Raw genomic sequence first — 27,362 nt, forward strand, 5'->3', positions numbered from 1 at the left:
TTCTTCGTGGCCTTGCCATGTTGAAAATGCAGCTTTAGAGATCCCCCTTTGTACGGCTGGTCTACCGTGGGTAATACTCCAGTGAGCTTTATACCGATTGAGAAGCTCGGTAAATGACATCTCAGGTTGATCTTGAAGCCTAAGAGTCTATGTATCGTGGAATGAAGGTGACATAACAGAGATAGCATCGAGAAATTGACTCGGGGCATCGTCTGCTTCCGGCATATTCGCTCTCTTACACCTTATCTGTATAGTCTCCCAGTTCAATAACCATTTGTCAATATCGACATTTCGATCTAATCCCCTATCTAGATTCCTCCATTGTTGACGGAGTCTAGCGGCATTTGTAGGATCACATTCTGCGGCGAATCTTTGACGTAGTTTTCGAAGCAAATCGTATGGTGTTTTGTAGTCGATGATAAAAGGTTGGTAGCTAGCGTGAACGCTATTTCGAATAGCTGTCACTACTATGCTTAACCCCTTCTTTTGCTGGGTGTAGGCCGTATTGTCAATGGCCCACTGTGTTTGAAGCATTTTCAATGATTCAAACCATTGTTCTTTGTATTCTCTCTGTGCTTCCACTATTGAGAGAATCTTTGTTGGTGGTAGGAGAGGTTCTGGTCTCTCCTCTATGGTAGGATCACATAGCTCCCATACGTCAAATTGAACAGCAATTGACTCTATGTTGGCTAGCCATGCATCCCATGTCGTTGTATCCTTTAGTATAACGCGAGAGGATGGACCCGCGGAGAGGTATTCGGCCATATTGTTGATGGTTGTTGACTTTTGTTGACAGATCTCCGATTCTTCGAAGTTCAAATTCAGGGGTTCGCTTCGTCGCTAGGCGATTGACAAGTAGTCAAATCAGCCTCAGTTTCGGCGATAGCGAGGTTGTAAGGTGATCTATATGCAGATAGATCTTTTCAATGGAACGATTCCGGGCTCATAACTGACAGAAATCTGTCTGTATTGCAACGTATGGGTACAAATGGCATAGATGAAGAACTCTAATTAACTAAAATGACAAAACCCGCTATTTCAACAATCTGAGCGGTATTGATGACTAAACGTAATATATGGTATGCATGGTACTCGAAGTCACATGATTTGCATGGTATAATACCTTGTAAATCCATGTATTTGACCTTGCACTTTGACATCAGACCCTATAATTTACCCGAAACTGCCATACAATTCAAGCTCTTGGATAATTGAGGTGTGCAAAACGGGTGCATACAACAAGGTACAGTGGAATTCGAAATCAGTTTTAACTCCACACTCTTACGAATTAATTCCCGGGCCCTAAATGGAGACACGCTAATCTAATTTTAGCTCTTTCCCTGTTAATCCATATAGGGCTGTTTCGTATTCACTAGTAACCATAATGAGCCATTGTTATGTTACCGTAATTTCACATAGAAACCAATCGAATCCATCGTGCAATCGAATCCATCGTGCAAACAGATTAAACTAAAAGAGAATTCTAAATGGTATACAGGATGGATCGAAATCAGTTTCACCAATTTACTCTCATAGTATCTTTCTCGAACCCTCTTTAGAAACACGCCAATCTATCTAAGACTTTAGCTCAGTTTCATGTATGAATCACGTGATAACAGATTCTATAAATTACATGTAATTTTCCTGCCAAAGATACTGCCGTCTCGTAGCTCGCGCCCTTTGACGACTTTCCTTCAGGCTTGCCCTTGGCCTCTTAGCAACAATGTTCACTAAAGTGGCGATGTCACAATCCCTTGTCATAGTGCGCACTAAGTTTGTCTATATTAGAAGGATGCTTCTGGGAAGTTAACATATAAAGCAGTGATTGCTATTCAAACATGCGTTATTCAATTTTCTAGCTTATCTGGGTATTTAAGCCCTCTTTTTCCTATTCGAACAATGTTCCAGAACAGGATAGAGTGTCCGCATGAGTCGCGCGTACTGCGATTGGGTGCTGTACCAAGTCAAGGTTCATTCTGAAATACGCTTTCTCACATTTTTGAGCCATCTCAAATGCTATTGAGCGTTTGAATAACTCGAGTAAGACCTAGGGATCATTTTATGGCCATTCGCCATCATCAGCCCTTGGTGGTACACATATATAGCAGTAAGCGAGATATTTATCTTATCTAGGCTAGACTACGCGTTAAGCGGAACAAGGCTAGCGCGGTCAAGCTGTATTTGCATTTTCGGAGATAGCTAAACTATACGGAATAGAAGTAGGATAAGCTGTCGGGATGATTTTTCAGAGGCAAGGATAGGCAGGTATAGATAACAAAGAGTCAAAGAGACAGAAGCAAGAGAAACGATCACTTGCAGTCACGACTGTTTCTATTTAGCATCGCCAAGGTGCTTCTTCAGGAATGGTAGAACTTTGTCGAGCGCAGCCTTGACAGCATTTGGCTCGTCGTAAAGCTGATAGTGCGACACGCCGGGGAGCACAAGAAGCTCCTTCTCCTTAGAAGCGGCACGACTATAAATCTCATTGCCGTCACGATAGGCGCCAAAGCCGCCAGGAATATCGCCAATAACGGCGATGAAGGGACGAGTCATAATGACCTCCGCATGATTGAAAGCATCCCATGCAAGGGCGGCGCTATTGAATGAGAAAAGGCCGCTCGTGGCACCACATGGTTTCTGGCCGCGACTGGTCTTGTAGTATTCTGTCGCCTCCACTATATCAGGATCCGACGTCATCTTCTTAGCCTCATCGACTGTCGGAGGAAGAAATGGGAAAATATAACGATCAGCACCCTGGGCTTCGAGGGTGCGCTGTTTGGCCATTTTCTCAAGAGAACCGACCGGATCGAATCCGCTAAGGGATTCCCGGGCCAGCCGGCCAAAGTTCGCCGCTGTGATGCCGGCGCAGCACTTGAGGCGGTAGTCGGTCATAGCAGCGTTGAAAGCATAGCCACCGCCGCCGCAAACGCCCAGCACGCCGATACGCTCCGGGTCGACATATGGCAGCGTTTGGATATAGTCGACCACGTAGCGAAAGTCGGAGACGCGAAATTCGGGGTTCTCTAGGAACCGGGGTTCTCCGCCAGAGGCACCTTGGAAAGATGCGTCAAATGCGACAACCACAAAGCCGGCTTCAGCCATTGCCTTGCCATAGACATTACCCGAGGTCTACTCTTTACACGAGCCAATCGGATGGGCCGACAAGACTGCTGGGTATTTCTTTGTCTCGTCAAAGTTTGGTGGGAAGTGTATGTCGGCGGCGATATCCCACGCAATGCCGGGGATTTTGACAGGCTTGATGGTCTCCGCCATAGTGACAGTCGTCTGGGTCGAATGATAGCGTATAAAGTACGTTCAAGTTTCTCTGCTAGTTGTAACTGTTTTTGCTGCTATACCAGTAAGCCGGTCCGTCGCACCTTTTATAATTCGCTAGGTGGGGGGGAAGGAAGAGGTTTATTTTGGTGACAAAATACCGCTGACGCAGTAGACCCCGGACATCTCGGGGATAAAGCAACTCTCCGCTCTGCTGACATTAAAAATTCCTTTTCGGGAATAGCCGTTGCCTTTACGTCATTGTTGAGTTGATTCCCACCTGCGTTTTGTAAAATACAGTGTCTATTCTTGAAAATCATAGATCAACCACTATTCTAGATGTAAACTAGCGTGTTTCATATTAGGGTTCGCGAATCAAGTCGTAAGAGTGTGGAGTTAAAACTGATTTCGAATACTACTGTATGACCATTAATGATCGGCCTGGCACATGTAGATCTGAGAAATTAGTACAATTATAGTTTCAGTGTCTTTGACGTTGGCTTTCAGGTATAATAGCTGTAAAACAGAATCATAATGATATGTCTCGGCAGAGGTAACTGTTCAACCTTCCTGCTTTTATTCAAGCCAGTTGACGAAAGTTTCAAGGATAATGGATCTGCCATGGTCCAGGTACGTCGGTCCAAAGCCGCCCTTGAGTACGAGTGATTACATGTTGATTTGGTCAAGATATTACGGACTTGGCCCTGCTCGCATTCGCTGGGTGGGTCAGTGGCACAAGTCTGACATAAGGATACATTCGCTAGGCAAGGAACAAGAGAGTCATGTATCCCAAAAGATCATGAGCAAAGTGTTTGAGGAGTGCTATACAGTCGTCACTTATCCTCAACTCACGCGTAATATTGGTACAATTCCCCGAGATACCTCTAAAAATTCACCATCCGAAATCTTCAACATGCGGATAAATCCCCTGCTCCAAGTCCCCTTATTAACCGCCTGCTCATCTCTTTGAAATTCGCCTTACCTTGTACGATCCGCTGTCTTCTTGTTCGTGCGGTCGTTTCCTACCGTGCTCGATGACACCGTTCACATCATCTGATGGATTTACGAGGCCGTGGAAGGGTAAAGGACTGGGCGCCACTAGCTCGGCGACGAGTCGGCCGGCGAATGTATGATAAGGCTTGTATGAAACTTTTCTACGCCGAATTGTAGGCCATTTCATGGGGCTTGTTGCATCCTTCGGATTCCTGAGCCCATTCAGAAGCTCGGTGGTGATTTGGGCCTCGTAATAAAGTATGTATTCCCGATCTAATACGTTGGTCACGAGAAGACGCGACTAAAAGCGAATCAGCTGGGGCTCGGGAAAGTTTCCATAGCTAACGATAAACTATAAAGTCGTCTATCCTCGCCGTGGGAAATCATTCTTGCCAAACATCTTTAAATCTGAAAACTACTACACAATTTTGTTCTGTGCCGACTTCGCCATGGTAAGTTAGCCAATTCACTAGCCCTAGGCCATTATTATCAGAAATATGCTTGCTAAACAACTGTCCTAGACTCTACGCCAAATCTATCCGGACTCGAAAAGTGACCTAGGTCGACATACCATAAAGTACAGTACGACTTGTTTAGTTTCAATTGAGCAAAAGCTTACACTCTGAGCAGCGTGATATCTGTCCATGGCCTTGGCTTTATGGATGCAGATGGAAAGTGCTCAAACTCTTCGTGGCAGCAACCGTCCAACGCGCAGCTCACTGAAGGATGGCTGAAAGCGGCATGACATTCGGAGACAGCCGCTGGGGAGTAGAGTTGTTTCTATACGAATATGACTCTATTGGCACTTTTTGCAGCAGTGCCGAAGGCGTTCAAGAAGGAGCGAAGGTCTTGCTGCAACAACTGTGCCAACCTCAATGGTCTTTCAAGGTGGGTAGCATCGTCTTCTAAAACTCACTCAACCATTCTGGGGTGTTACGCCAACCATGCAATGAGGTATAGGGAATGTGGAGGAGCTGTCTGTTGATACATCACCTCGCTTACCTGCTTGCATAAGCACGAGGGGATCCCCTAAGAAAGGAGGCGCTGGATCCTCTTAGGAGGACCAGCGATTAGTCTGAATATCATCATACCCATATCAGGCACACCTCACATTCCTCACTCGTATCCATATCGTATCAGGACACCCCTTCTATAGTGATCCACTATACTAGCGAATCAGATATAGATAGGGCTTATAAAAGTTGATATATCAATTTGAGAACTATAGAACAGGGATAAACAGATGCCCAAGAAGACCCCGTAACTTCTACAGAATAACTAGTAAGTTCCTTATTATCCTCCCTAAGTTACACAGGTTTACTCACGTTGTTATGTCTCAGATCACCGACGGCTACGCCTACGCATCATCTAGCTTCGAAGGGTTACCTCTAGACGCGCTACAATACCTTACCCCTGACGATACGCTATCCCAACGCGAAAACCAGTTTGATTTAGTTCTAGACCTTCCAGACCTTCTAGAAAACCAAGTCCGATCTCGCGCAGGACCTCAGGCCCTAGACACCCTTACGCGAATCAAGCCAGATAGTATTAACGAGTATATCGTCTTCACTACCGATATGTACGCGAAATTCGTTAACTGGTGGCTTCAAACCGATGCCTCCGTTGTATCCGGTCTATTCACACCGGACGTATATGAGAAAGTCGAATTCACTTAGGCTTCATTTATGGCTTTATCCAGGTAAATAGCAAAGAGAAGACGCATTCCATGCCATCTGACACTATGTCCCAAACAACCTCCTCTGGTATATCCTTGCCATATTCCAGAGGTTCCAGCATATTGAGATGCCATCTGCGACGAACGGCATTTCCTGGAATTGATGGTGTACTGTAAAATTCAGACGAGAAATGGCCATGCATATGGACAGCTTGATTGAGTTCAAGATCATGCTGGTGTTGAGAAGCATGTGACTATTTCACAGTCAGACAATCACCAGATCGCGTTCAGCAGAAGTGGTGTTCTTATGATGATGGATCTAAAAATCTTCAATCGAACGCTAGTCGCGTCAAAAACAGAAAAGGCATATTTGCAGCATCGGGCAAGATGTAAGGCGTCATCTATGTTATCAAGCGACTCAAATACCCACATAGACTTCCGCAAAGCCCAACATTGGGCCTAGATCTTAGGCCCAAGGCCCAACCCCCATGGGCTTTGGGCCCATTCTCTAAGGCCCAACCCAACCCCCAAGCCCATGGGGGTTGGGCTTTGGGCCCCCCCAAAAACCCAATTTCATGCATAAGCACAGTCTTGGCGTTCATAAACCTGATGATTAATGCCTGTTTTTTACGCATGTTCCGGTCTGTAAGCCCATACCTCGGGCCGACGTTTTACCATGCCTAATCTGGGGGTTCAACTCCCCCAAGAATCAAGATATCAAGATTCAACCGCGGCGACCTGGTAATCAAGATCATGGATAAAAGCAGCTACACTAGGCACTACAGCTTACTAAAATTACCCAAAAAACTTACAATTTCACCAAGTTTTCGTAGTATTCAAGCACTTAGAGAATTACTAAGTGTCAATATGCATATATATATATATCTCATCTAAACAGTAGATACATCTTTCTGTTGAACTATCATTTTAAGGGTCAAATCTATGAATTGTAGGTTTACAGCTTTGAATTTTATACCAAAAGACAGCCAATCTCTTACTCTCGACGTCTGCTTTTTACAGAACCGTGATATTCTAGCTATTCCGGAGGTAAGAGAGGTTTGAAGATATTTCATGAGCCATGGGGTGAAATGTTTAGGCGAACAAATTATAAAATGGGCGGGGAGATGGGTTATCTATGGGCTTCCTTGGGCTTTAGATGGGCCGAATCCACTGAATATGCATTATCTAGCCAATGAGATGCCAGTATTATAACCCTCCGTTTCAATGTCGACTGGCACTATGGAGTATGATCCTCTGTTTACATCCTCTGTTTGCCTACCGCGTCGGCAGTTCTCTCACCAAGAAGGTAGGTCAGTTCTTCCTCCCTGACCCTGATTCCCCTAAAGCCATTGCCCTAAAGCCATTCATTCAACTCTGAATCCATTGACCGTCACTGATTATGCCGCAAAGCCAGGAGTTTAGATCCTCTCAGTTAAGTCTATTCGACTCTGAGCCAGACGACTTGTCTTTTGCTACGCCTTCTGTTTGCCCAGCTACCCCGTCTACCTCTCGGTAGGTTGACAGCTTCTCGTCTCGGCAGGTTGACAACTTGTCGTTCGTTCAGCCGTCTGTTCCTTCGTCTGCCGCCCTAGATCCTCTTGAACGCTTCCAACGTGTCGGTCCTAGCAGAGGCCAGTATTTTCTTTACGACGCGATGCTCCATAACGATTGGGTCGACTGGTGGCTGCAGACTGACTACGGATCTCGGAGCAAGATCAACTGGGACTCGCAGCATGGTCGGGCGAAGATCTGGAAGGAATTTGACCAAGTCGCGCACTCTGTTCATGGTACCGCAAAGGTTATGTGTAAGAACTGCTCTGCAATTCTTGAACACCCTTACGCTACTAGGAAGGAGAGGGCCGGACAAGGTGAGAGCTCGAGGAAGGATAGTCGTCATGGTACGACAACGATGATTCGCTATGTCAATACTTCTTCCTGTCAAAGGGCTGCAAGTGGACGCCGGCAGAGGGATGGAATAACTAGGTTTCTTCAAACGGTATTTAAAGACGTATCATCCCTTAAGAATCAACACTACTCACTAGTATTTGACTAGGGCGATACGACCGAAGAACCTTTCTCGCAAGAGGCATGGGATAATGAAATCCTACGATTCATCACAATCAACCGGCTTCCGTTTAATCTCGTCGAGAATGCAACCTTCCGTCGTCTTATTTCGAGAGCCCAATCCGCCCCAAGCCCCCCGAACATTCCTTCCGCTGATACAGTTCGACGTCGGCTATCTGCTTGTGTTAAAGATCGACAACAAGATACACTTAGGATGCTTCCAGAGCATGCGAAGATCTCAGTTGCATTAGACTGTTGGACATCTCCATTTGGACATGCATTTATGGCTATCACTGGCTATTTTATCGACGCCGACTGGGTCTACCGCGAGGTGCTGCTCGGTTTCAAACCCCTTCATGGGACGCATTCGGGCGCAAACCTAAGTGCTGTGCTTATGAAGACGCTCACTGAGTACGGTATTAAGCACCGAGTCTTTGGATTGACCACTGACAACGCATCAAATAACAAGACTTTGGTTGATACTCTTCAACAGTCTTTGCCTAATGATATCAATGTTATCCGGATCCCCTGTCTTGCCCATGTGATCCAATTGAGTTTGAACCAACTGCTTAATCGTTTAAAAGCAGTCCCACTGAATGATGCCACTGAGATATAGACAGACAGCCAATTCACCCTTACAAAGTTAAACGCGGCATCTAAGAAGCAAGATATCTCGCATACCTTAAAAAAGGTACGGTATCTTGCTCTTTATATCCGCGGGAGCTCTCAGCGTCGGGACTCCTTCATTGCTATCCAACCCCCAGGGCAAGGGCTTATACCGATCCAGGATGTCAGAACTCGATGGAATTCAACGTTTCTGATGCTACGCCGGGCAAAAAGACTCCGCGTCTTCATCATAAAGTACTGTGATCAGTTTAACTGTAAAGACTTCGCACTTAATGATGATCAATAGCGCCAAATTGACTACCTTCTATATCTCACTAAGCCGTTCTTTGATTTTACCCTTGCCCTTTCAAAGAGCCGAGAGGTGACATCGCATCTTGTCTTTCTGATCTACAATAGGCTCTTTGAGCATCTTGAGAAATCAATGACGCAGCTACGGCGAAAGAGTGTCCTTTAGAAACAGCAGATACTCAGCTCTCTCGAAGCTAGCCATGCTAAATTACGTGACTACTACAAAGAGACTGATACAATGCGCGGGCATATCTATGCGGTTTGTACGATACTATCACCAGATAGTAGATTCCAGTTCTTTCTTTCTGACGACTGGGTGGATGCCAAAGAACTCCGTGATCAGTATCGAGTAGCGTTCCGAGATGCCCTCACTCCTATCCAGGAACGTCTTACTAGTGCCCAAGGCCCACAAGGGCCTTCCTCTGGATCGGCATCAAGATCACTGCTTCGTAACCTGGCTCGAAAACAGAAGCCTCACTCTAAATCAACGCTAGGCCCAGTCATAGATGATGAGATGACGCAGTATCTTGACGGTAGTAAGTTGAACTATTCTATTCATATCGTGGCCATCTCTATATTCATCTCCATAACTATCTCCATATTTATCTCTATAGCTATCTCTCCACTTGATACTAATTTCATATAGATGTGACTGATTCAGAACCGCTCTCCTTTTGGAGAGAGAATCAATACCGTTTTCCAGCTATTGCTGCACTTGCAAGGGATGTCCTTGCAATCCCCGCAACGGGCGCTGGGGTAGAACGTCTCTTCAACACTGCACGAGATATCTGCCACTATCGCCGCGGTCAACTGAATTCTGATACTATTGAAGAGCTGATGCTATTCCTCTGCACATCAAGGTTTGACCTTAATGTCCAGGAGGCAAAGGAGGTAGCAGAAGACCTCTTATCTGATGAGATTGACGTGTTGAGAGAACAAAGTGTTGAGAAACCGAATGATGTCGATACTGAAGAGATTAGTGACACCGAAGAGCAGGGTGATGGACCTGGTTCTGGGTCTGGGGATCTGATCGATGTTGACGATGACGATGACGATGGGGTTGACGATGACGATGCTACTATCAGATTCACTGCTGCACCGTCTCAGGTACGGACATCGGGGAGGAAGAGGAAGCATGTTGAGGATGATTTGTATGAACGTTATTAGATCCATGTAGATAGTTTAACCTCCACTAATATCTAATCGATCGATCTCGTCAGTTGATCTTATCAATCTCATTAAACAGTGAATTCAGTCGATTCTCATGAGAACTCAGTCAATTGGGGTCTCAGACGGTAATTTGAATACTCAAAAATACTAGGAAATTCTACATCACTTATGCAAATGCCAAGAATTGGCATGTTTGCACTGTTTGGGGCCCAATGGGCCCCCCCAAAAGCCTCATGGGCCCTTACTATAGGCCCACGGCCCATCGGTGGGCCCGAGAATTGGGCCCAAACCCAACCCATTTGGGGGTTGGGCTGGGTTGGGCTTTGGGCTTTATGGGCTCTGCGGAAGTCTATACCCACACAACAATCTCGGGAGGGAGATTGAGAATGCGGCACATCTCGCGAGAATGGGAATATGTTCGGAGGGTGAAGCGTATGGGCAGGGCAGCAAATTCTCATCTGTTGAAAAGATCTGTGTATGACAAATAACCGCGGCCCCAAGAACGGCCCCCAAAAAAACAGCGACCAGTCTAGCCAGGAATGCCATTTCCGAGGTTCTATTGGTGACCAACATGGGCGCGGTTTTTTGCACAGCGGGGTACTAGTTCGGGGCTAGTAAAGATAGTTTGCTTGACTAAAAATATTGGAGAGACATCTGGTTGGCTGGCGTGGGGTCGGGACAGTTTCCGGTCCTCCCAGCGGAAGCGATCAACAATGGCGCGTAGAGGTCGTCTAGGATAGGCTGAATTTCACGCCGGGCTTGGCCTGTTATCAGGGCTGCACTTACAACTGTACCTGTATGTACCGGATTTTAGGCCACGGTCGCGAATTTCCCGATTGGGGTGCCGCCGCTTTTATGAGGGCACTTAGGCTCACTGAGTATTTCACAGTACGGGTTGAGAAGGCGGCCCGATATAGTACTCCAAGGCGGAGAAAGGATAAGAGCGAATTTGTCCCTCGGTTAATCAGGTGACTTTATCTAGTCATCTCTTCAAGCGTGGCCTATTGCGGGGTGCGACAAATCGTCCGATGCTTCGCTTCCTACGACATACCACGATTTCCCCAAGGGACACTTCCCTCAAGAGGCGCAGACGTCAACATCCAAAACCCAGACGACCAAAATCGTAGTATTTTCCACGATAGACGTGATCCAACTATTGTTCTATTCGTAGGAATATCTAGATGTGCCAAAGTCGTGGTCTTTCCCACGGTAGATGTGAGACGACGATCCTACGCATCCTACGACAGACTATAACCTAGATATGACCACGAATAGATGGGTCGTCAGATCACGTCTATTCCCACGAGTAGATCGATCGTCGGACCACGTCTATCGTGGGAAATACCACGGGTTTTGGGACGTTGACATCTGCGTCATTCCTTCGGTTATCTAGATAATGGAATTCGCTTGTATAGGGCCCCAGGGGACCCCACGTGATGAAATACGATAATACTGGCTGGTACATTCTGTCGGAGTTGTATGACGTAACCAGCCAATGTGCTGCCCATCCTCGATTCCTTTGCTCCGCCTTCTCGACCTGTGATTTTGAACAGCAGACAGAATGATATCTCAGGATGAAGGATGAAACCCTTTCAAACGGCCCGGAGTCCCTGGAAGTCCGTTTGGTGGCAAATGACGGCTTCGAAAAGAGAGGCTTCCAACAGCCTTTCTTCGTGGTTTCTTGGGTTGAGTTTGGTTTAGCATTACTTCTGTTTTGTATCAGATGGTATACATGCCGGAAAATCCTACAGCGTACCGGGAACGATTTTTACTTCGCCAGTTCAACTCTTGTGAGCCATCAAATATTACCCAATTTCCATTCACTGATTACGATCTGTCAACTAGGTGGTGGGAACCGCGAGCATGGCCATTCTCACCGTAGGAGCTGCTCATGGGCTTGGTCTACCTCGGTCTCATTTGACCCCGGAAGATAGTCTTTCTGCAATTTTGTTCGGCTGGGTCAATCAGGTGCTTGCTCTCGTGGCCATCGGCCTTTCGAAAATTGCTATCGTCGCATTTATCTTACGAATTGAAGGCGTCCACACACCGACGAGAACATTTTTCTTATGGTTCATTGCCGGAAGTAATCTCGTTGTTAACTGTATTGCGGCCATATTAGCCCTTGTACAATGTTCGCCAATACAAAAGCTCTGGGATGAGGGTATCCCGGGAGAATGTTCGGCGAGGAAACGAGTGCAAATATTTGGTTACGTTCAGGGGTGTGAGTTTTCCCAAATCCGAATTACAAACCTCACCACCTGACAATATGTACTTACGGTACTGTTTAATGGATCAGCGTGGTCAGTGTTTTGTGACATTGCACTTGCAATGTACCCTATGCTGCTTTTCTGGGGAATCGAAGCCTTCACAACAAAGAGAAAAGTGGGCCTTTGTGCTTTGATGGGAGTTGGTATCAGGTAATTGCCACTGAAAAGTTTAATAAGCTGAGTTGGCAGAATTTTAACCCATAGCAGTGCAGCCATCTGTGCGTCTTTTAAATCCGCCAGGCTAAGCCTACTCACGAAACCAGCAGACGAAACGTGTAAGTTAGCAGCTCAAAGTCCTCTCTGTTTGCGGCCGCACATGCTTATTTCGTTTCATACGCCAGAGACCTTGGCTCAGGTAATTGTCTGGAATCAGTAGGTATTTCCTGCGCCTCATGCTTTTCCTAAATTGTAACAAGGATATCAGGTCTGAGATGTGGGTTCTCTTTATTGTTAGTTGCATACCACCGACAAAGATATTCTTCAGGCTTGCCGTCCAAAAGGTGGCTTCCTACGTGCACGTCGGGAAGAATCGCGCTGCTAAATTACAATGGCACAACGAATCTCGCGGACCAAACGTGTAAATTATCTGCTGAAAGCCTGTGGTCAATATTAGTCTTCACGCGGACACCGATATTCACAGTCACCAATGAGCAAGGACGTTCGAGTAATCTATAAAATCAATACCGGAGTTCGGGCTCAGGCCCACCATTACTCTTGGAATATGATGGACTTGAATACTACTATCATGAAGCTGCAATTGCCCGGGAAGACTGTTGTCTTCGGGTACTATTTTGACCAGCGCGTCGGAGGTGGCCAAACCGATAGAATTTACTTGGACTATATGCCTTTTGGCCTCCGGATAGATGCATTACTGACAATCACACGCTTATAGCTTATAGGATGCTTATCCTCCCCTGCCCTTTGCGCGGGCCGCCGTTGCAATTCTCAGTGAGGTCAACTCCACCAACCGCTTTCAACAGCTGGCAACATATACACAAATGAGGATTTACGGACCGGGAATATTCAGCTATGCAACGAGGGAAACCACTTGAAGCATTGCCAAGATGAGCAAGTATCCCGCTTGCAATATGCATCTATGGATCGATCATATATACAAACTAAGGTTTTGGTATATCAATATATGCAACTAATACTTACGCTAGGAAATAAGTTACCAGTATAGTTTTAACTTAGTAGGATAATACTACTAGATTTACAGTTAGTTCATTACAGTCATGACGTCAACCAAACGAATTGTACTCTACCTATATAATGACCATTACTTATCATAGGTAATAATCCCCCAAACATTACCTTGGGAGTTATCGCAATGTATTTTCTGGCGATCTAAAATAAAGAAATATCGACCTTCTGGGCCCGTCTTTGCCACTACTTCAAGGCTGTGCTGTTAAGGTTATTGAAATAGCCGGATATACGGCTTTATGGGGGAATTTAGCTCACAAAGCCGGATACGGAACCAGATTTCAGCTCCAAGCAATGGAAGATCAAATGTCGTATAAATGTAACATTCTTGCGACTATGATCCCAAAATTTCCAGACATATCATTGTTTTCTTGCAACATTAAATATCAAGATTTCTATACATCATTTATACCTAGCATTCTGCCACTCATATCACAGTTGTTGTGATTCCTCGAGCCCGGCACATTTGCTACCTCCATGGAGACCATACGAGACACCGCGTTTGGAAAGCTGGTGCGTGTCTTCAGTCACCAGCGATGGATGCAATACCCGGAAGAGCAAGATGTCTCAATCTGGCCTGAGTATCTCAAAGAGGAGACCCGGGAGAAAGAGGAAGGATATCACCCTACACCGAATGAGAACCCCGAGGACCTCGAGGCCTATGGCCTCTATACGGTTACGTCACAGGCCACAACTCGGTCTAGGCGACTATCTTCGTCGACGTTGGGGAACAGTGGTCAAGCGTTGGTGATTAGTTGGCGTGGGCAGAACGATCCTGAGGTTGGTTTTCCGCTTCAACTGTTATGCCGTGATCTTCATTGGCCTCTTGCATACTATTATGTGTTGAACTCGAGGAGCTAACTTTTGGTTTACAAAGAACCCGCAAAATTGGAGTGTCAAGAAGAAGACTTTGGTCAGCTCTCAAATTTGGCTGCTCACATTTGCCATCTATATCGGCTCTGCGATCTATACGCCAGGTATACCCGGTGTTTCAGAACAGTTCGGCGTAAGCAGGGTAGCTGCCACACTGGGGTTGACCCTCTTCGTCTTTGGCTACGGACTCGGTTCGTCATTGATTCTTCTTACATACGATTCACCTGAGATATAATATACTAACCCTGAATCTTCCCCCATAGGACCTATGATTTGGTCGCCTCTCTCGGAAATTCCCATGATTGGCCGAAGCCCGACCTACGTGCTGACACTTTTCGTTTTCGTTTTTTTCAATTTCGGCGTGATCTACGCAACGAACTTCGGAATGTTTCTGGCCTTCCGTTTCCTGACCGGATTCATTGGTTCTCCTGCATTGGCAACAGGTGCCGCATCCATGGGTGATATGTGGAGTCCCAAGGTCCGCGACTATATGATCGGTATCTGGGGCATGTTTGCTATCTCCGCGCCAGTCCTGGGTCCCTTGCTGGGTGGCTTCGCCTCTTCTGCGAAGGGTTGGACGTGGACCATTTGGCAGCTACTCTGGGTTTCCGGATTCACCTTTGTTGTGCTGTTCTTCTTCCTCCCTGAGACGTTTGCACCGAATATCCTCGCCCGGCGAGCTCGTCGGGTTCGCCGCATCACGAAAAATTCTGAGTATATGTCCGAGTCAGAACGGGAGATCAAAGAAATTAAACCTAGGGTAAGGTGGCCAACATTTTCTCCCATTCCCATATTGCATAGCTAACATGCAAACCTTTGTTTACAGGATGTCCTCTTTGAAGCCCTAGTTCGCCCGTTCCAACTCTGCTTTATGGAGCCAATCGTCCTTTTCCTCAATCTATATATCTCTCTAATCTATGGAATCCTATACATCTGGTTCGAAGCCTTTCCTATTGTCTTCGAGGAAATTCACGGTTTCAACCCAGGTCAAGGCGGCCTCGCCTTCATGGGAATTCTCATCTCAACAATATGCATCACCATTCCAGCCTACTTCTGCTGGAAATACCGATGGCAATCGCGCCACTTTGATAAAGATGGCAACATCTCACCGGAGCAACAGATACCCCCAGCATGTGTGGGCTGCTTCGCTTTGCCCATGTCGTTGTTTTGGTTTGGTTGGACTGGCAACTTTGTTACTGTCCATTGGATTGTGCCCATTGTTGCCTCTGGGCTTTTTGCTGTGGGTGGATGTTTAATTTTTAATTGTATCTTTTGTTATCAGGCGCATGCATATCCAAAGTATGCTGCTTCTGTGCTTGCGGGAAATGATTTCATGCGCTCTTCTTTCGGTGCGGGTTTCCCGCTCTTTGCTACTGCGATGTTTCATAATTTGGGAGTTGGGTGGGCCTGTACCCTTCTTGGCTGTCTTACTTTGTTGTTCGTGCCTTTTCCCTTTATTCTCTTGTTCCGTGGCAAGAGGATTCGGATGGCAAGTAAGTATGCCAGGCACGATATATAGTATCCGATATATAGTATCCCCAAAAGTTTAAACGATATACTAATCTCTTTAATCTCAGCCTAATTATGTTTTCGAGGCCAATCGAATAATGTGCTTCAATTGATCAATTGTATCGAAACTTCATAGCTTAAAATTGAAGGAACTAGCTGAAATGTGTGATGACCACTGTCTCGAAAACACCTGCATTATGAACTTGGTATCTATGTTCCTTAAGCACTCACAAATTCTGTAGTAACTACAAGAACCTGGTCATTGAACTAAACCTTGTCAGTATCGTCGGAATGAGCTTAAATAATTAGGTAAAGGTTTCAATATTTAAAATTCCTTTACTGTCAATCAAAGGGGTACATCAACATATAAATCGCTGATCTGAGAAAGTATGGCCGCTAATGACCGTTCAATCGTGGATTATGAAGTCGGGAAGTCAAGTTCGGCCTCACCACAACCGGCAAAAAACCTCCGCGGGATGGTCGGAGGCTAGTGCGTCATGACTGATAACCCGCGGATCTTGCAGTCCTAACCCAACCCGCGGGTATAACCCGAGCGAGATCTGTTTCTTGGCCAAGTAACTAAGAGACCAAGAATCGTCCATTGAAGTGTGAGGCACTGTGGGTGGCAAAATGTGGGACTGCTGAAAGGGGGGGTTGATGGAATGTGGGGCAATGCGGGACTATAGACCGAGAAAGATATCCCAGGGCCGGATATACCGATCGGACGCGGCAGACCCGTCGCTAGTTTGATAAAGGGGTGCCGAGTCGGTAGTACACTATAGATGTCCAATAGTACTTTTCTTCTACTAAAAAAGCTTGTCGCTCGTCTCAATTCAAAAGGCGACGACGCTACGTATTGGCAGAATAGTTGCCAATATCAAAGAATCTCAACACATAATATTTGGCAGCCATGGGCTCATCTTCAGAAGTTCATGGAAAGCGCCGCCAGCGTTCTTCGAGGGTATGTCAATACTGTCAGCGAAGAAAAGTGCGGTGTGACTTTATAGTCCGTGGATCACCTTGCACCAATTGCTCACATTTTGGAGTCGAATGTGTGGTACCAGCGAAAACATGGAAATTTAAAAATGGCTCGCCGGTGCAGACCTTTGAGACACTTTTTAAGGGTTGTTACGAAGGAAATTCGCCAATAGCTTCTCTTCCAGAGTGGGAAGCTGTCGAGGTGGAAGGGTTGTTCAAATCAATTGCGAATTATGAAGGTACGTTGCGTCTCGCTGGTGAATATATGCCCAGCCTGGAACTTTTATGGTCCCATGATGCCGATATGTTTTCTTCCTCGATATATTGGGGTGAACAATTCACTGAAATCTCACAGACTATGGCGGAGAATCTGAAGACGAGACGGCCAATTTGCAGGACCTCATGCTTTCTTCGCCGCCGGTTATGAGCGAATGGGATTTTTTCGGTTATCTGATTGACGAGCCTAAACCAGACTTCATCAAAAGGGGCCCCGCCCATCTCGAGAGTCATGAAATGCAGTATCTGAGAGTGAAGGGGGCTTTCTTAATGCCAAATGAAGAGTTTCGGAGAGAGCTTTTACGAGCGTTCATCCAAAGAGTGTATTATGTTTTTCCAATCCTCAACATCTTCGAATTCCTTTCGGCAATCGTATCAGATGATGGTCGTCACTCCATCAGCTTATTGCTTTTCCAAGCGGTGATGCTCTCTGCAATTCCTTACGCGAGACTTGACAGACTTGTGGCCGAGGGCTTCTGTTCAAGAGAGCAGGCCCAAGAGGTTTTTCTTCAAAGAGTAATGGTAAGGCTGAAGCTCAAACTGATATTCACATGATAAATTATTTGAAAGTCCTGACTGTTGACGTTGCCAAAATCGGGGTCCGCGTAATGACTAATATTTGATACAGGCTCTATATAATGTGGGGTACGAGACCGAACAATTACCCATGATCCAGACATCGCTTCTTCTCTCTTTGACAGATGATCCAACTGCCGCCAAAGACTCCTGGCACTGGCTAGGTATAAGCCTTTCCTTTGCTCAGGTAGTGAACTTTCACTTGGATACGCCCGGATACTGCAAAGGGGACAAAGGACTCCCCCGACAGATCTGGTGGAGTATGTTTACTCAAGACAGACAGCTCGCTTTGGGTATGAAGTACCCTTGTCGAATCCGAGATGACACTTACCAAGTACCAATTCTTGCCCTCGACGATTTTGGGCTTCATTGCGGGGACCTGGCAATTCCCTATGTAGTAGGGCAAGACATGGGGCTGCAAGATACAGAATATTAGAAAAAGCTCGCATTGATACTATACGGACAACCGCGATGTCTGTAGTCATTGGTGAAATATTAATGCTACAATACACACCCTCACCACGAGCTTTCCTCACCGGAGAATTGCCTTCGGCGACAGTTGTTCCTCGCCGAACAGCGACGCGACAAGATATTCAGCTGTATGAGCACAAACTCGCTCTCTGTATAAAATGTGAGGATACAGAATTCCAATGGACTGGAGCAAAAGCCAGTCACCAACTCGACACCTCCGAAGATGAAACGCTGTTATTGCTTCAGGCAGAGACAAGCCTGATGCACTTGACGACCTTGATGGCCCTTTACTGACCCCAGATGTGGCCAGTACAGAATGCAACCTCGACGGGCTCCGATTTGCAGGCCTATTCGCAACATCAAGCAAGGGTAGTTGCATCCAAAGTACTGGAAATCTGCAACGTCGTGCAAGAAAAAGGGCTGCTTCCTCGGCTATCACATATCAAAGCAACATCTGTGCATCAAGCAGCCCTGATTCATCTGTCATTCGTAAACTCTGCGGACGCGGTTGAACAGATGTTGAATTTCAACAAATTCGATCAATGTTTTCGAGTTTTGAAAGACATATATGATATCCATATGACCGCAAAGCTTGGAGTCTCCCTTTTGGATTCCATAGTTCAGAAAGCGGCATTTGTACAAGGAACTTAATTGCCAGTATTGCCTTCTTGTCACTGATAGTCAAGAGTTGTATTATCATTCTGCTGTCAAAATGTATTGACGTTAATATCCACCTTCATTCTCTGCCCTAGATAAATGGTTATCTGGCCGGAATTCAAGCTGTGAAGTTTTTTACGGCCTAGATAAAAGCCGCGAGGTTTAACATGCTGCTATGTAGGAAATATCATACATGACTTGCTCCGGGCATTCTCGACTTCCCGCCTTTTGCAACTACAATCCATCAGGAAATCGACTACTGCTATAATCTGAAAACATTGTTTGTCGACTCGTGCCCGGAACGGGGTTAGTCTGTGTTAGCATAGGTGGTATGGTAATCGCCACTCATAGACGAGGATTGCTTACGACTTAGCCAAGTTTGCTTAAGCCGTTGTTCCATAACATCTTTTTTGACAGTTGCAATACAGGGCCAAGTATGATGGCATGGTCTTCATAACTCAAATAATCTGAATGCTTCGATCATCACGCCAATGAAAATTGAATTTGGTTTCAGCCAGTGAACAACATGCTCTGATTGTCAAGTGGGTTTCAGCTCTTTTATCCTACTGTGTTTCTATGGAGACCGATAATTATGCGAAAGGCAAGCATTTTTCAACATATTTTATTCGATATGAAAATCAAGATTATTTGAAATGTCCACAGGGGTCAATTGAAAAAAGATTAAGATATATTTATAATGTCTAATTAAGCAATTACATAGAATGAAAGGAAAAGTGGGAAGAAACATATAACAAAGGAAATCAAGAAAGACTGGGGGTTAGGAAAGGAGAACAATTGAGAATGAGAAGTCACACCCTTTGTGTGGGGCGAAAGAATATGAGATCGGAGACTTAGGACGACAGTCTAATCGGAAGCAGTCTTGGTCTTCTTGCTGCGAAGTTTCATCATGATGAAAACACAGATGTATGTGGTGATACAGAAGAGCGCAGTAATTCCGGTCTAAAAAATGCATATTAGGGGGCTGGTCTCAAACAGATAATGTAACTCTGACAGTAGCTAGAGTATTGCGTGAGAACTTACATCTCTCCAAGAATAATACTTGGCCTTGAGGTTGAACTGTGGTGCGTATTCTGATCCGACCGAGTACTGACAGTAGTGGCACGAGGTCGTGGATGCAACGTCACGGACATATCCTCCTGCTGTTTCGATGAAAGATTCCATGTAAGAACCGCATGTTTGGTTGTTGGGAAGGTCAACGGAGGTCCACTCGTTGTCGGCGCATTTCACAGGAGCATCCCAGAGAACTTCTCCCAGGAGGCCACCGATGAGGTAGGTGAATGGGTCCAGATAATACATCCAGTAACGCCAGAAGACATTGATTTGCTCGTAGGGTACAACAACACCACAGAAGCCGACCAATCCAGCTCCAAGGACAAGGGGATTAACGAGTGAAGCGGAATACTCATTTGGAGCGTACGCAGCAATGGCCTGGCCGATTGGGGTGTACAAAAATTCGTAGACTAGATTCAGCATTGTTAGCCACTGCACAAAGACTCAAGTTCTAGGGCCCTTACAGATCATCTGGAAGAACATATGACCAGAAATTTCAGGTAAACTCGGGAAGCCAACAGTAAAACACCAGCAGAGGAAATACAACGTGCCGCAAACGACGAGGTACGGCATCTCGGATAGCTTGAGCACCAATAAATGCGATCCAGTGGTAGGTTTTGGCCTATTACTTGGTTAAATAAAAATTTCAATGTGCAATCAGGACTACTTGCCTTTTTTTTCGCGCGTCTCGAAAAATGAAGAATCGCATTCACCATCTATCGCTGCAGCGGCTCGCAGCAGGTCGAGCCGCGGCCGAGGCAACAACAGCCAATCAACTAAGGAAAGCGAAAGAACATGAGCCGGTCGGGACAACAAACAGACCTCTCGAAAAGATACGCAATCTGCACGACCCTACTGCACAATTGCCTGCATCCGCGGCATCGTCAACCGAGAACCTCTGGATAAAGAATGCCCCAACTGGAAACTCCACGGCGGCCAGAGACACTCTATGGGACCGCAGGAGTTCACACGCCGGCTTCACCGTCAACTTGCCCGAAACCGAAACCATGGGTTTGAACAACTTCACGTCCGTGGTCGGACGGGTTACCTCGTCAAAGCTACCCTTCTATCACACGGGTACACTGTGGTCATTAAAGCTACCACAACGGAGAAGCAGCATCGCCTTCAAGCGGAGGCGAACAATTATCGTCACCTCAGGAGCTTGCAAGGAAATCAGATCCCCGTCTGTCTTGGAATCTTTCAGCCACAGGTCGCTTATTGGTACCATGGTGAATTAATGGTTCAGATGATGATCCTGAGCTGGTCTGGAACGCGGCTTCAGCATGTCATCAACAATGAAAATTCTAGCTTCTTTCACCAAGAGCGCGACAAAACTCTGGCCGTGTTCCGATCGCACGGCGTTATCCACAGCGACGACGAGTGGCGCAATATGCTGTGGGATGACCTGGGTGGCCGTTTGTTTGTTATTGACTTGGAGGACGTGAAATGGTTGAAGCGCCCTCGGGCTCTTGAACCAATCGTTGGCAACACTCCGCATGGTCATCGCGTCGGGGCGAGGAAAAGCAGACAAAGGCTCCTGTCCAGCTCAACTACTGTCTGTACATGACGGCCCTAAGACCCATGCACCACTGCATTAGTTGACGTTTACGTCTGCACCTTCAGGTCACATCATGTGCTCGCGATGTCTGGGGGGAGGGAAGTACAGCGTCGATGGAGCTGGCGCGTTCATCTCGTCAGGATATTCATAAATCATGATCGAAAAAGGAAATCAAAGCCCTGGGAATCATCTAAGAAGGAAGACCTCCAGCGTGTCAATGTCAGAAGAGCTCGGGCAGGCATTAAATTATCGACTTTACCCGCTCTAGATTGAAATGTCGGCCAGCTCCAAAGCAACGCATGAGCAAAGAGACAACTGTTGCAAGCAGAGGAAGAAAGATGTAAAGTGTTTACGAGAGAAGCGGTGTTTTTGTATTTCAATACCGATTGCATACTGCGTGATAATGAAGCGTTTCTACCGCTAGCACTGCGCACTTTCAAACCCACTTTCAAACCCTTTGCCAGAACAGACACGAGACACGTCTTTCACAATGCCATCTCCCTGGCCCACGTCAGCATCCGGGGAGCTGTAGTCCTTAGCAAATCGCCCCTTTGACCCTCCATTCCCTTCGCCCTCTCTTTCTCATATTTAACATTCGCTTTCTTGTACCCAAGAACCCTCTCTCTTCAGTTGACCCCCTGCCTCCTTTGCTCTCGCCGCCCAGTCTTGCACGCCATTAACAGCATCAATAGGTGAGTTCTTCCGCTCCAACAGGAACGATAAAACCTCAGCTGGACTGAAATTGTGCTCTGGCACCTTAGCAGCAAAGTCTTTAGCAAGACCCTCAATCCTCTCATCATCGAATTCCTCCTTGGATTGCTGGTGGTCGGCCATCTGCTTGAAGACAGTGTGAAAGAGTTGAGCGGAAATATTCTCATCCGCAAGCTTGAAATGCACTTTCTTGTCAATGCGCCCGGGCCGAATAAGTGCTTTGTCCAGATGTTCAATGTGATTTGTCGTCATGACAAGCACCCGACCTTCTTGAGATTACACGCCATCAAGAACGTTAAGGAGGCCGGATAAAGTAACTCCAGAGCTTGAATTGTTCTCTTGGTCTACATTGGCGTCGTCCCTACGCCCTAATCCAGCGGCGTCCACGTCCTCCAGGAGAATGACACAGTGCGGCGGAAGCTCAGAAAATAGTTTCATCAATTTGCTGTCGGAGGTACCCGTTAATTGGAGGGTATAGATATCCAGATCAAATTACCCTGCGATTGAGAGACTGAAACTCGATTTACCAGTCCCAGGAGGTCCAAACAGGAGATAGCCTCGTTGATAAGGAATTCCGCGTGCGGCATACCACTGCGTGGGCTCATCCAGAAACTCCTCCATGTCTCTCAACAGGACATCCTTTACCTGCTTGTCCATGATGACCGTAGAGATGGGTCGAATCGGTCTCAGTCGAGCCTTCTTCCACTCTCCTTCGTGGTATTCAAAGACAGAGACTTTTCTCTGAATGTCATTGAGATATTTCTTTCGACATTCTTCAACGAGCTCTTTGAGAATATTTGGGTAAAGGCCAATGGAGGAGATATAGATATCTTCTCGATGTTCCTTGACTGCGCAGTGGAGGATGAGCAGATGTCCCTTATACCAGAAAGGGAAAGACCCGTCCCAAGGAGAAAAGGTTAATGGCTTTTTCTTTGCTTGATATTGGATGCTTGTTCGCTGTGGAGATCTCACACGAGCAATCAATGAGTGAGCATTGCGGACAAAGGGTTGGTGAGCTATCCAATCGGCGAGCATGTCGTACGCTTCGTCATAATACGGGACGTGAATTGTCGAAGCTGCAGACTGTCAGCCCTATCCTATCCCGTCGGGAGAATTACGAACTGAAGTAGCTTCTCACTAGCTCCCAAACATAGCGGACTGCGTAGGAGGTGAAGAGGACAAACATTCCGAAGGTGCAGAAAAGTCGACTGTAGCTGTCAAGGTTACCAGCAAGCAGCTGCTGTGCTGAGGAGAGACACCCCCCCCCCCCCCCCCGAGACCAGGAAAGAGGACATCCAGAAGAGATATCTGGGGAGAACTGTGGTGGTTACTGCCTCCGGTGACGATGTTCATTGTAGACAATAGTACAGAGGTAACTTGAAAAATATGAGTAGATGGGCTTTGAATAACTAAGGCACGTTTGCTCGACGGTCATGCTCCTTTATATATCTAGGACATGGGATTGGAAAACCAGCGAAAGCAAGCACCCCCTCATTCAGGCCTTGCATACCGCGTTTTCAATGGTATTTAGTTCTCGCCTTTTCTTTCTTTCAAAATTTTAATTATAATTGACTTTGTATCCGTCAAGCGATACTTATCAATCTCAACTGTTAGTAACCCTATACAAGGCAAGCCCGTTCGACCAATCGAATATCGATCAAGGCCAATACCAACCAGATTTCATGCATGGCAGAAGAGAACAATGAGTAGGAAACAGATAGAAAACAAGTTATTTGTGTCACTATCTTTATTTAAATGATGGCTAGTGCCACGGATTATATAGTATCTGTGCAGCGCGGTACCGTTTCCCGTACAGTTGTCTCGTTGGGCTTACTTACGCTGATACCAACCATTCATGCATGACCGGAACAATCCAAGTCCCCCCACTATTGGCGGTACATTTTGGTCGAGTCGCCATCTGGAATTCTCTTGGAGCTGTCTTTTATCTGCTTCGGCCGTTGGAGAGGATGGGCGTGGTGAATGGTTGGCGGCCCAGTCTCTATGTGATGCACTTGGTCCTGGTCTACAGCGCTGTCACTTATTCGAGGGTTATCCTGCATACGGTGCTTGAGTGTGCAGCGTAGACTCTATTCATATCCAGGGAAATGGCACAGACTACGAAGCAGGACGATACTCGCATACTTGGAGGCCGGGATGAAATGATGAAAGGAGGATAGTTGGTATTTACTTCTTACGGGCCTAGTTAGTGTATATATATTTAACACAACCATGGTATTGAATACAGAATATCCCAGATCAGTAGATTAACCCTTGATTTATTTGTCAAGTTTCGTAATGCAGGGGGTGGTTACTGGCACTAGCGGGCGGGAGTATTCTTATCGCTCGCTCTTATTTGGCGATAACGATTGCATAGGAGACGTGAGCTGTTTTTGCCAGACCAGCCGACCGCCTAGGATAGATAGTCTACCACCAAGTGCCTTGGTTCCCCGTTAATATACATTGTGCAATCTCAGTGCGCCTTCCAGGTCTACCTTTTTTTTTCTGAAAGCAAACGGCCTGATGTCCGAAGATCTTCCCAAGGCTGAACGTCTTGGACCCCAGGTCTCGCAGGACCATACTACTGCAGCCCATTTTGTAGGATTTTGCCATTTGGTTGACTCGAATTCAAATATCGTTTATGTTTTACAGTAGAACAGCGCTCCTTAACAACTGTAACCGTTTCAACCGCGACCTTGGCTGTGCATGCACGCTTACCTGTTGCCCCACATGAACCGTGGGGCCCTGTTTGTTTGGCCTGTTAGGCCAAAGGTTGCTTGGTTGAACGTTTTTATTATTTTGAATTTGACAACGGTTGTCCCCTAATTTATCATCTTATTCCACACTGGTTGACAATACCGGTGAGGACACCATGGCTACTTTGTGGTCACTGCGTCTTGATGCCGCTCATGCCGAACATCCCACCAAGCTAGGAACGAGACCTATCATGAGATGCGCTTTACAACAGTTTGTGCCTTATGGTCACAAAGCGGTTACCAAATAAAGTACTGAGCCTGGTTATTAGGGACCGGATAGGCTAGCTTGTCTTCCAGCACGATGTGCGACATGTCTTCCGCGGATACCAACGAAATATATTTTTTTTTAAGTGTCTGGGGTTAATTTGACCAGGCGCTCCAAGTCTCGGCAAACCCCTGCTTCTTAAGTCGCTCATTGTCCAGAATGCATTGATGCAGTGAACAGATGTCACCTCTCCCAGTACAATGCTGGAGACGTTACTGTGTGGGATTCTGATGCTGATCGCCGATTGCTTGTAGTCGGGGTGGTCGCTCTACGTGGCCCAAGTAGTTAGTCTGAGCTATTCTTAGAACCATAGTACCCCATTAAGTCCCTGCAGATCCTTGGCATTTTACAGCACTGCCATTGGAATAAAGAAGGTGTGGAGTGGTTACTTAGATTATATTCCGAGAATTCTCTGGTTTAAGTGGGGACGGATCCATGGTTATTATTAGACCTCGCCAAATTCGCGGGTCGGGTATCGACCCTTGACCCAAAACCCGCCAAGAAATTTGAATACATGTATTATATACCAATTACATAAACTTATATAATGAATTGCATGTAATACGATTGTATTCTGGTAAAATACATGTTTTTGGGTTCTTGGCGGGCTGGCGGGTACCCGCTGGGTACCCAAAAAAGCAATATGGCGAGGTCTAGTTATTATTATACATCAAAATGTGTTCGTCCCTGGTTGAAACACCATGAGGGACCAAAGTCAAAATAGTCCATCGGCCCCCCGGCTCCTAGCAAATTCCTAAAGGGAGAAATAGTGGGTACAAGTAGTGCACACATCAAGGGATTACATGAAGCCAACTCTGTTCCGTTGCTCCCTGAACCCGTTTCCATCCTCAAGCTAATATATAGAAGCTAAGGGGAGCAAAGAGGACGTTCAAACCATCACGTGGACTCGACTGGTGGGCCCCGGGACGATGGCCTGGGTACGTACGTCAACAAGAAAAACGGAGGCTAGATTTTCTATAGATGCGATAATAATAATTACCTAGTACATTAGTATTATGTAGCGATTGTCTTAATTCTGCTACTAGAAAATTCCCTAAATCTACCATTGTGGAGAATGTTACATCAAGAGATCGCCAATATATGCTTGCCTATTTTATAAAAGCTTAAAAGGTTACATATGGGGTATTTTTCCGTTCAGGTATATTGAATTCATTCATAGATTATCACGTCGCTCATGCAATTCACCACATAAATTGTCAATCGAGAAGTGCTTTAATTTGATTGAAATCCTTGCCCAGTCCATGTTGGGTTTTGGACAGAAGTAAAGCGTGGGAACGTATAGGGTTTACAAAAACTGGATACCTCGTGCCTAAATACCAATCTTTCACCATGATAATCGGTGTTATGTTCTTTTTATATGAATAAATAGGATGCGGGATCAAGGTTTCTGTTTTTCAGTATCTTTACTTCCACAACACCGCGGAAAATATCCTGAACCTAAGTCAGTTGGTTCTCGTCTCAAAAATACCCATATATGTCACTGAGACGTTCGAGGTTCGAGCAATTGTGCTTTGACAAGTTCAGGTCGGTGTATTCAGTGATTGCGTTCGCAGTAGATTATTTCAATGGGCAATTTTAGCAATTGGCGGGACTTGTGTCCTTCCTGGATGATGGACCGTACACTGTCCGTTTTGCACTATCGTTTTAGTACTAACCGGGGATCCACCGCCAAGACCCAACACGACGAAGCGTAATACACGCCTGTGACGAAGATACAAAAGGGAGAAAAGCCATCAAGTTTTATTTTGACTGAAGCGCGAGATGATGAAAGAATTATAAGCCATCTAAAGCTCCAGGCCCTGCATAAACAGGCGGAGAGGTGGAGTGGCAGGCCGCGAACAGGTGATTGCCGGCGATCCTATCTTTGCTTTTCCTTATAGACGCCGTGGGAACTCGATATTCATAGGTATTTTACTTTAGTAGCCTGTGAATCAAACATCCAAGCAATGTCTGGTTTGACGATGATACATAAGGGACCGCACAATGACAGATCTGAAAATACTCAGGCGATAGGCCACTGGATTCAGGACAGCGTGCGTTCTCCTGCAGCTGCGGCCTAACCGAAGAACATCGTCAATATCAA

The 27,362-nt window shown here is 46.1% G+C and overlaps 8 protein-coding genes across 8 annotated transcripts; 4 read left to right on the plus strand and 4 right to left on the minus strand.

The window, feature by feature from the left end:
• Window positions 1-2,331: 2,331 nt before the first annotated feature.
• N7455_007663 (alpha/beta hydrolase) lies at window positions 2,332-3,273 on the minus strand (the record flags this gene model as incomplete). Its single annotated transcript, XM_065605693.1, has 2 exons — window positions 2,332-3,092; window positions 3,141-3,273. 2 exons carry the CDS (start codon window positions 3,271-3,273, stop codon window positions 2,332-2,334), a joined length of 894 nt encoding a protein of 297 aa, XP_065460642.1.
• Window positions 3,274-14,037: 10,764 nt separating this feature from the next.
• Window positions 14,038-16,015, plus strand: N7455_007664 (MFS transporter; the record flags this gene model as incomplete). The annotated part of the gene is made up of 6 exons (XM_065605694.1): window positions 14,038-14,340; window positions 14,438-14,624; window positions 14,697-15,193; window positions 15,260-15,673; window positions 15,716-15,926; window positions 16,011-16,015. The coding sequence occupies 6 exons, from the start codon at window positions 14,038-14,040 to the stop codon at window positions 16,013-16,015; spliced, it is 1,617 nt and encodes a 538-aa protein (XP_065460643.1).
• Window positions 16,016-17,275: 1,260 nt separating this feature from the next.
• N7455_007665 (fungal specific transcription factor domain-containing protein) lies at window positions 17,276-18,208 on the plus strand (the record flags this gene model as incomplete). The annotated part of the gene is made up of 2 exons (XM_065605695.1): window positions 17,276-17,718; window positions 17,825-18,208. The coding sequence occupies exons 1-2, from the start codon at window positions 17,323-17,325 to the stop codon at window positions 18,206-18,208; spliced, it is 780 nt and encodes a 259-aa protein (XP_065460644.1). The 5' UTR covers window positions 17,276-17,322.
• A 35-nt stretch (window positions 18,209-18,243) lies between these two features.
• N7455_007666 (uncharacterized protein) lies at window positions 18,244-18,537 on the plus strand (the record flags this gene model as incomplete). The annotated part of the gene is made up of 1 exon (XM_065605696.1): window positions 18,244-18,537. The coding sequence occupies one exon, from the start codon at window positions 18,244-18,246 to the stop codon at window positions 18,535-18,537; it is 294 nt and encodes a 97-aa protein (XP_065460645.1).
• A 1,227-nt stretch (window positions 18,538-19,764) lies between these two features.
• On the minus strand, window positions 19,765-20,544 carry N7455_007667 (uncharacterized protein; the record flags this gene model as incomplete). Its single annotated transcript, XM_065605697.1, has 3 exons — window positions 19,765-19,860; window positions 19,942-20,381; window positions 20,436-20,544. 3 exons carry the CDS (start codon window positions 20,542-20,544, stop codon window positions 19,765-19,767), a joined length of 645 nt encoding a protein of 214 aa, XP_065460646.1.
• A 24-nt stretch (window positions 20,545-20,568) lies between these two features.
• On the plus strand, window positions 20,569-21,538 carry N7455_007668 (uncharacterized protein; the record flags this gene model as incomplete). Its single annotated transcript, XM_065605698.1, has 2 exons — window positions 20,569-20,581; window positions 20,805-21,538. The coding sequence occupies 2 exons, from the start codon at window positions 20,569-20,571 to the stop codon at window positions 21,536-21,538; spliced, it is 747 nt and encodes a 248-aa protein (XP_065460647.1).
• A 579-nt stretch (window positions 21,539-22,117) lies between these two features.
• On the minus strand, window positions 22,118-22,492 carry N7455_007669 (uncharacterized protein; the record flags this gene model as incomplete). Its single annotated transcript, XM_065605699.1, has 1 exon — window positions 22,118-22,492. The coding sequence occupies one exon, from the start codon at window positions 22,490-22,492 to the stop codon at window positions 22,118-22,120; it is 375 nt and encodes a 124-aa protein (XP_065460648.1).
• A 24-nt stretch (window positions 22,493-22,516) lies between these two features.
• On the minus strand, window positions 22,517-23,426 carry N7455_007670 (BCS1 and AAA domain-containing protein; the record flags this gene model as incomplete). The annotated part of the gene is made up of 3 exons (XM_065605700.1): window positions 22,517-22,685; window positions 22,737-23,316; window positions 23,363-23,426. The coding sequence occupies 3 exons, from the start codon at window positions 23,424-23,426 to the stop codon at window positions 22,517-22,519; spliced, it is 813 nt and encodes a 270-aa protein (XP_065460649.1).
• Between the last annotated feature and the right edge of the window lie 3,936 nt (window positions 23,427-27,362).

This window comes from Penicillium solitum (genome assembly GCF_028829755.1).
Source record: "Penicillium solitum strain IBT 25940 chromosome Unknown utg000005l_segment0_segment0, whole genome shotgun sequence".
Lineage (NCBI taxonomy): Eukaryota > Fungi > Ascomycota > Eurotiomycetes > Eurotiales > Aspergillaceae > Penicillium > Penicillium solitum.